The sequence below is a fragment of the Lutjanus erythropterus genome, chromosome 10 (assembly GCF_056507025.1).
Source record: "Lutjanus erythropterus isolate fLutEry1 chromosome 10, fLutEry1.hap2, whole genome shotgun sequence".
Classification (NCBI taxonomy): Eukaryota; Metazoa; Chordata; class Actinopteri; order Lutjaniformes; family Lutjanidae; genus Lutjanus; species Lutjanus erythropterus.
The window spans coordinates 21,442,339-21,451,534 of NC_139326.1; the positions used below are offsets into that span (position 1 = coordinate 21,442,339).

The following is a 9,196-nucleotide window of genomic DNA, read 5'->3' on the forward strand; positions in this document are numbered from 1 at the left end:
ATGAACCAAAGTCTCCCAGAAGCAGGTGCAGCAGCATCGTGGGTTTGTTTTGCATCACAGAGGATATGCCATCTCAAATTTTGGGAGCTTAGGTGGTAAAATGTGTGTGCATTAGTATATTTTGAACATTTTCAGCATTTAATATTCATAGCTGTGATTTGGTCACAATACCCTGATATAAAGAATATAAAACTTAAAGTTGTCTTTGAAAACTAATATTACCAAACCATTATTTCAAACAAAAGGACCCTGTAAATTAAATATAACTAAGCTTCTTATTTCATTACATGAATCCAGGCAACAATTATTTGAAAAGCTGGTGGCATTTTGGTTGGGGATGGGGTCAAAACTTTGCTGTAAAGTATTAATTCATTATCTACTCTACTCTACTAAGGTTAAAGTGTAAAAACCTGGTTAAAATATATCTGACTTTAACGAGCATGGCTGAAATGCTGCTAGCAAATGAACAACAGGTGCACAGGTGCTTTCACTGCAGATTTAAAAATATACTACTACTTCTGTTTTTTGATGAATTCATTAATTATTGAAAAAACAAAAAAAGGACAAGTTGAACGTGGCATCTTTTTAATGAAAAGTGTAACTACAATAGAAAATGTTCATGTGACTAAATGAGTAGACTCACACTGACACACCAACACTCAGAAAACTGTGAACAGTAAACATTTGGTTTTCCTGATGGCTGAATGACAGCAGTCCTGTGATTACTTTCTCCGATGGAAGAGATTCTTGATGCCCTCCTCCATAGACTCGGGCTGATGCATCATGGTCATCGGCCTGTTCTTCAGAGCAGCGTCTCGCATACTGTGGTAAACATACTCGTTCTGCTTGAACATCCTCAACTCCATCTCTGTCTGCATACGCATCGCCTGTGGGAATATTAGGAGGGAAACGTCATTAAAAATAATTAATTTAGATAACAAGTTTCAATAGGCTGAATTAATTATTTTAATGCCTGGATATATATTGTGCATATGATTAAAGCTGTAACTATGAGGGTGGACCAAAACAACAAAGTCAGGGACCAGGCAGCTAAACAATGAGCTGAAATGGGCTATCAATGTAACTGCATGCATTTGTATGTAGAATTTTAGATTGTTGAGTCTTTACCTCCAGGTCCTTGGTGATGGGATGTGTTGGACCGTGGGTGACCATGAGGATGGCGTAGGCCTTGCAGATCATCCCATGGCCGACCTCTATCAGCCCAGCCTGCCAGTGAGTCACTCCTGCTCGCATAGCAGCCATACCGAGAGCAGCGTTGTTGTCATGGTACAGTTTCCTGACAGGGGAACAGATTTGAGTATTTATTAATTTGATTTTTTGCACTGAAGACATGGAAAGAATATGATGTGTATGATAACTGACAGCTCGCTATCTTTGTACTCACATGTATCCATCTACCATTTTGCGTGCGTATTCTGCGGCGTCATTAAAGTACTGCAGGTAAGCTTGCACCTCACTTAATGTGCTCCATATCCTCAACAGATAGATGTGAGTGTCAGCCAGAACTGGCTCTGTTTTCTCAATGCACTCCTTGCAGATTTTTACCACCTAAAGACAACAAAAAACAACAGAAAAATAATTTAAAAAAAAAAACACCCTATTCTGTTTTGTTTTTAATTTGGTGCTGTAAGTGATTTGACACAATACCTCATGGTAGTCACCACTTAACCTAGCCTTGTCCATCTTCTCCAGCATTTGAAAGCAATAATCTGTTGCCTCTTTCACCTGTTCCTCTGAAGGCTGAGAGTTGAAGATGAAAGACATTAATTAGATTTTAATGAGGGAATTTGAACAAACTGATCAAGTATCAATAAGCTGCCACTTAAATACACCATTAAAGACTGTTTATTTTTAAAGACAACACAGGTTTGCCTTGTCTGAGTTCATAAAGGTGAAGGCCTGATTATTTTTTTATCTTAAGAGGACCTTTAACCTGCTGAAGGTGCACTGCCCAATACCTAAATGTTTTCCTCATAACAAAGATTTACTGACATGTATGATTAAAAGACTAATTCTTGACTATGATGGTTATTATTAGACATCATATCATAACAGTTTTGGTCAACATGTCAGATTTCTATTGCTGATAGTCTCTGACATGTGCTATTTATAACTTCTGGCCTACATTACAATCTAGACAGAGGTGTAATGCCTCATGTTTCACAGATTAAGATAATGTCGAGCTGTATCATTCAAGGCCATGGAATTACCTCACTTTTTATGGCCATGTCATCCATTGATTTCCACTTATCAGAGTATCAAATGATAAATTGTAAGCAGTTCGGATTTGGAAGTTGTATATAAATTATATAATTATATAATAATATAATAGATGACAAAAAGTAGATAAGATAATAATTCCTGGTATATATTAAGACATTTAAATACAGTTTTGTTCTTGAAGTACCTGACGTTTGGGGGTAAATGAACTTTACTTTTCTTTATGTCACTGTTTCTAAAATGCACGTGTGAATGCATGCACATGCAATCTGTTATCTCTGCCTAAAATAGTCACAGTGGCTCTGCTTCTCATGTTTCCCATCAGTCTTATCATCCATCCAGTCAGAACTAAATGCAGTGAGAGGGTTGTGCAGCAGTGTAGAATATACTCTGCCACTTCATGAAAAACAGTAAAAAAAAGAAAAAAAAAAGACAGACACAAACCTTAACTCCATCCACTTCTCCTCCTGCCATCTTCAAGTCATCTTTAATGTGGTTCTTGCAGTGCTCACATGTGCAGTCAAAGAAGTATTGTGTTTTCAACAGTCTGCGTCTCTCCTCTGACACATTCAAGAAGTCCACGTATGCGACCGTCAGTTCTTCTCCCTCTGAGATCTTACCCATAGAACGCAGCTCAATCCTGAGGAAGAAAACCACAGTTAAACACACGCAGAATGACTTGTTTAAATCATTTAGTTTATCCATTTATAGTTTTAGATTGATGGTGAAACCCTGTTCCATAGTGTGGCTTTCAGTTCAGTCAATCCAGTTGAAGGATTGAAAGAGTGGATATTAATGAAGATCAGAGAGATTGTTTCATACTTAAGCCAATGTACATATATTAATATGTATATGTCTGATATTTTCTTTCATTTATTGTTCACTTCAAGTTTTGCAAACTAAATTTGGGCTTTCTTTCCATGTTTCATAACTTTGGTAAATGTTAGAGAGGCAATCTCAAAGCTTTTCAGTTAAATAAATGTATGTTAAGCCACTATCTATCACAAAATGGTGATTGAGCCTATGGCCCACTCATGCAAGTATTGCAATATTATTATATTTGCAGTATTATGAACTGGGTGTCTGTGGTGACATTGCCATAAAAATGCTGGATTAAGTTACTGCTAATGTAAACCGAACATTTCCTCTGCTGCAGCGTCACATTAAAAGCATTTACTGGCAAATCACAAATTACTATTTTGAAGTAGTCACAGGAAATGCAATGTATTTGTCAATAAACTTAGCTTTGCAACTATCATTCATTAAAAATGCACATTTTTAATGACTGTTAGATGAACAGCTGCACACCTGCAACTAACATCTCAGCGAGGTAACCAACTCATTTCGCTTTCGCTGTTCGCAGACTCATGTTGTGTGCAGCATAAAATCAGATCACAGTCGCAGAATGATGTGAAATGGTCAGTTCTTCTTTAGTAATCCTTTATAAAACACTAGTAGTTTATTTTGCTGCCCCCAGAATTCTGTGACCTTCAGGTGTCTGCAAATCAACCAGAACTGAAATCTTCGAGGTTGCCACTTTTAAGAAAAAAAAAGTAATAACAGGCTTAAATATGAAATAATCATAGATATTTATTTTTCAAAAATGATGTTTACATGAAATGGATATTGTTTATTGTTTATCCTGCTGTTACATGGTGTTAGGGGTGAATTAATAGGAGTGAATGTTACTCAAAATGAGAGAAGCTGTTATCCCACTCTTACTCAGCAGCCTATGTTGGTATGATTGACAAACACAGTGCGATCACACATGGACATACAAAGAGGAAAATCACCATCAGCACACAAGTAAAACTTTGCGTGGCTGTGACAGTTAGAGAAATTAAATATGTGTAGTTTCAGCAAGTGAAGAAATGTGCAGAAAAAAAAACATACCAGCCTTTTGTTATACTAAATGAGCTAAATAAAGGTTAGAGCATTCAAGTAGCATGTTGACATACTGATGTGAACGGTCACATCAAGCCTACATTGCATACTACAGGGCAGGACTTTTATTTTCTACAATGGATGGAATGGGAGGGAGGATGGCTGTTATGTGCAGCGTAATGATAAGTTGATTAAGCTTTTAATGTCATAATCTCAATGGTGTCGCAATAAATACTTAAAAAAGGTTCATAGGTTGAGGTAACGCACCTACGTTGAGAATGAAACATAGTATTCACAGCCGATTGACTGAAAGACAAACAGGAAGCAGTTTTACACCAAACCTGACAAACACGCATTCACACACAATACACAACAGCGCGCACACACACACACACGTACAAACTCTGAAAACACAGAGCACTTTCAATTTTTTTATCGCGTTAAAGTCAATTTCAGCTGAATACAAACAAAATTTTGAAAAGGCAAATATCACAGTGGAGCACTTTCAACTTTGTATTTTTTATAGGCCATACAGTACTTACTTGCCGTGGTTGAGGATGACAGTGCAGTTTGGCCAGCAGTCATGATTCACAAGACACAAATTTGGGAAAAGACCAACTCCAACTGCCTGAAGGCCCCTCTGGTCGCTCACAGAGAAGCCGTTACAATTGACCTTTGGAGAAAGAGGAGAAACAGTCATGTGAACACAGTGTGGTTAACACTGATAACACAGAAACCTACTTTTTGAAGCTACAGTGTGTTCTCTCAGTTCTATGTGTCAGGAGGAAATTATTCATTTTTTAAAATTTTGCAGAATTGAAAGTATTCTTAATATTTCAACTTCATTCTCAAAAAACAATTATGTTTTGTATGCCTGAGACTAATACTGTAATTTTTTATGTTATTCTTTAAATGCACAATAAAAAAAATCTGCCTCTTCTCAGTTTTTCCTTATTTCTGGCCCTTAATACTCTTCTATACATTTCATTAAGAGTAAGGCAATTACATAAGTGCTGCAGGGATGAAGTGTTTTTGTAGGCCAACCCAATGTTAGCATCACTCTGGTTTTTTTTAAAGATGATTTTTGGGGACATTTTGTCTTAATTTTGATAGTGACACATTGAAGGGCAGACAGGAAAGCAGGTAGGGAGAAGAAATGATATGCAGCAAAGGCTGGAGTCAAACTGGTGGATGCTGCAGAGGACTGATTCACTGCAACTCTACCAACCGCACCCCTACCAATTTTTCCATTAGATTTTGGATCGGGTCAGAAAATAAACACCATGGAAAACAAATGTTTATGATACTGACACTTTTTTCTAGCTAAAATCTTCACAAATTAACAATCAGTTAGATCTATTAAAGTTAAGTTTAATGACTGAACACATTATTTATGGTCACTGGATGAAGACAGATTTGTTCAGCTAATTATCCTCTATCTGTCCTTTAAAGAAAAAAGCCCCAGATTTTAGATTTGTAGTCACATAACAGAAAAATGAATTTGTGATACATGTAAACGCACCACTCCAAAAATGTGTGAGATGTCATCAATCGTGTGCTGCTTGCTGTTACGGGGCCAGTAGTCCAGGAAGTTGTGGATGTCCACTTTGAATTCCTTCAACTCATCCTCCTGCATGTCATCAATGTGGTCCTCCAGCTCATCAATTGTGGTCAGCTGCATGTCAGACACCAAGCTCCCCTCCTTGTCCAGACGCCACATGATGCGGGCCACCAAGCTGATCGCAAAAAAAGAACAACGAAGAAGAAGACGTCACTTAAGAGCTCACAAGAAAATCAGCTACATGTTATCTCAATGCTAATTTAAATGACTTATTGACACTCTCTGTGATGGAACAACGTACTTTTGTGTTTGTGTGTGTTAAAATAATAAAAACAACTGCAGTGTAAAAACAGTCATACGGGAATTTAGAGGAATCAACTAATTTTCTTATTAACTTAACCTAAAATTTTATTTAGGTAATTACATTTATATTTCTAGTATTTACTTTGAGGACTTATTAACATGACAATTTTATTAATTAATTAATTTTTACAATGTGAGAGAACTCTGAAATAAATAAAACACAGAGCTCACTGAGAGCATTGTGCTTTGCATGACAAACATATGCATTCATGTTTTCTCAATCAAACACGCAACATAGGCTTGTAACACCATTTACAAGCAACCACCATGTAACACCTTTCCATCACTCCCTACTTCCTTGTCCCTCCACTTACCGGATGCTTTCATTCGGTGCCTTTCCGTAGGCTTTGATGGCAGTACATTCTTGCTTGTGTTCAGCCCAGCCGGCTCTCTGGCAGGTTCGGTCGCAATAATGGGCAAATTTGCACTGGCCGCACCTCTGTAGCTTTTCTTGTCTGCGGAAACAGCTGTGGCAAATACGCTCTGCTAGACTGCAGAGGATGAGAGTATATGGAGAAGGGGAAAATGTTATGGTCCATATATTACAGCACTTGCATATGTAGAAACAGTTAAAGAGATAGTTGTCAGTGGTGGTGAAATGCGCTGCTATAAGTTATTTATCTTCTTTTTAAATGTGTTTCTACCCGTTTGAAGTGATAGTTCAGATTGCCAACAGATTCCTTTGGAGTCAATATTGATTATTTTAGTTGACTAAAGCACATTTTTCTTCTGACCCTGTCTACAGCTGCTGCTCCAAACCCCACCTCAAGAGATCCAAACTTCCCTTTAAAGATGATCTTTCAGATGAGCATGAAAGTTCATTCTTTTTATGTAATCTTCACAAAATATTCTCAACTCAGTGTTCCCATACAATGTCACATCTCATACACTTCATCACTGAATCGGAGTAGTTCCAGAAAAGCTGGTCAGTAGACCTTGTGTTAACATAAATTGGTAACTATTTTAATAGCTATAAAATGGCTTGGATTAGGATTATTAGAATTGTGTACTTCTAAAAGAGAGGAGGTCTGATGTAAAAAAAAGAAAAGATGTCATGTTATATTAAAGATTCTCTATGAGACACTTTCTAAAAGCCCTAAAAGTCATAATTCAAAAACTCTGCCTGTTCCTTTTGAGTATTTTTGTTTGTTTTTTAAAGTATATTTATGTGTTGGAGCAAAGCATGTTTTTATCTAAGTAAGTTCATGTGTATGCATGTGTTCTTTAGGGCACCATGTGTAAATAGACGCACATGTGTAAAATATTTTAGCACTGTAACCTTCTTCCTCCCTCCTTCCCCTGGTTTCACTGGTTTGCCTCGTCTGAGTCACAGCACTGTCCTGACATACACATGAATCACATGCTGAGCATCTGCCCCCTCTGGCACTTGGTGCCCAGAGGGGGCAGAAAAACCCTGTCACATCTCTGCTGCATTAAGAAACTAAAGGGACGCCCTTGTCCTCTGCCAACATCATTGTCATTGTTCAAAGGCTGTAGTGGGCCTCACTCTAGCTTTAAAACTAGAGTGAGGCCCTAATCCATCCACTGGCGCCAACCATGTCATGCCAGCTTGTCAGGAAGGGGGCTACATAACGCCCCAAAGTTGGGTGAGTTTTGGTGATGTAAAAACTCAGAAGGGCTCCATGACATCCCACCTCAAGGTATTTGAATGAAATGGGTTCTATGGGTATCCAAGAGGCTCCCCTTTACAGACATGCCCATTTTATGCTAATCCAGTTTTAGGCAACCATGCAAACCATGCAGTGATTTACACACAGCATAAATGTGTGTTTTTTGCATATTCTAAAAATGGTATATTTCTGAATACTGGGGTCCCTAAATAGTATTGGAGTATCAAAACCTGAGACTCTTGTTAGTTAGTGAGCATAGTAGCCATTTCATTGTAATAAGACCATTCTTTGAAACTTGACTTCACTGTATAAAATGGAATTTTAGAGAGATTTTTTTAAAACCTTTTTTCAATTCTCAAGTGGTCAAAAATTGTTACATTTTGAACCAAATATGTGTAATAAAAGTCACTTTATTGAGCCATAATCTGCTGCAATTATGAGACATGATAGAGCATGGTACTGGGAAATCTGAGTAGGTGCCTGACCAAAACACTTTTTCTTTCTTTTTCTTTTTTCTTTTTTATACAGATTTAAGAATTAGACCATGTTACTGTACCGGCACTGATTTAGATACAGTTACAGTTACAGATCCAACTGAAGACACAGTTGAGTATTGTAAGAACAGAGCATGCTTGTGTCATTATCAAACCACAATAAAACAAGACTCAACGGCCTTCCAAAAGAGGAAATCTTACAGAACAAACAACTGTCCAAAAAGTCACAATAATGATCACATCCCCCACCAGTGAGCACCCACATCCATGCATCCTTACTGTACCTGTCAAATACGACAGCTGCGAGACTAGGCTCGGAAAAAATCACATCTCCGGCCCAAAACTCCTTGGTTGCCTTCAGACCCCTCCCCTTTCCAGGTGAGTCAAATATTGCCACGTTCTCCATGGTAGCTGCACAGGTTCCTGAGCTGCTGGTGAGCAGTGAGTCAGTGTGTGAGTGAATGAGAGTGAAGTGTTTCAGTGGCAGAGAGGAGCTAAATACAGCAATAGGGTGGTTGAGGAACTCCTAGACCAATCTGTGTTCTTCAATGACAACTGCACATTCCACACCCGAGGGACTAAAATAGCCTTCCACCTCTTGAACTAAACCAATGACGTGGAGGACAGGTTGGTGGTGATTTGTCTCACAAGTCCACTGAGAAATAAAATGTCTTGAAAGGACAGGCCTGTCAGTAAAACCAGCAACTTTTTGTTTGAAAGTAACACCAGTGAAACTCAATGGCAGGTTCTTTCATTCACTTCAATTTGTCACACTTTTCGCTATTTGGTCTGTTAACTGGCAGAAATTTCCCCACCCCCGACCATGAATTGGTAGGTGCCCAGTCCGTAAGGGTTATTTTTGGCCCTCAGTTGCTGCTGTCTATCAGGAGTCTGTGGTGATGCTGGACAGCTGCGAGACATTTAACAGAAACTGAGCTGATTTATCTCCTGGTTTCCACCCTGTTCTGGTGCTTTCTCAAACTTACTCTCTCACCCTGTAACTGCAGCATAAGTTATGACAT

General features: G+C 38.3%; 1 protein-coding gene across 2 annotated transcripts; it reads right to left on the reverse strand.

The window, feature by feature from the left end:
* Positions 1-568: 568 nt before the first annotated feature.
* On the reverse strand, positions 569-8,668 carry smyd1b (SET and MYND domain containing 1b). Of its 2 annotated transcripts, XM_084728670.1 has the most exons (10): positions 8,459-8,668; positions 6,364-6,540; positions 5,648-5,861; positions 4,668-4,798; positions 4,393-4,431; positions 2,686-2,881; positions 1,669-1,761; positions 1,406-1,569; positions 1,129-1,297; positions 569-887 (listed from the first exon to the last, which is right to left on the reverse strand). In XM_084728670.1, the coding sequence occupies exons 1-10, from the start codon at positions 8,578-8,580 to the stop codon at positions 723-725; spliced, it is 1,470 nt and encodes a 489-aa protein (XP_084584796.1). In that variant the 5' UTR covers positions 8,581-8,668; the 3' UTR covers positions 569-722. The 2 variants fall into 2 exon arrangements, with proteins under 2 accessions (XP_084584796.1, XP_084584795.1); XM_084728669.1 differs by lacking the exon at positions 4,393-4,431 and having other exon boundaries at positions 8,459-8,664.
* Positions 8,669-9,196: the final 528 nt, after the last annotated feature.

Excerpts from the sequence above, each read along its gene's own strand:
- smyd1b (XM_084728670.1), bottom strand. The coding sequence starts at position 8,580 with ATGGAGAACGTGGCAATATTTGACTCACCTGGAAAGGGGAGGGGTCTG. Across the intron at positions 1,762-2,685 it reads GAGAAGTGGATGGAGTTAAG|CCTTCAGAGGAACAGGTGAA; the intron begins GTTTGTGTCTGT and ends TTCAACTCTCAG. Across the intron at positions 888-1,128 it reads CCATCACCAAGGACCTGGAG|GCGATGCGTATGCAGACAGA; the intron begins GTAAAGACTCAA and ends ATATTCCCACAG.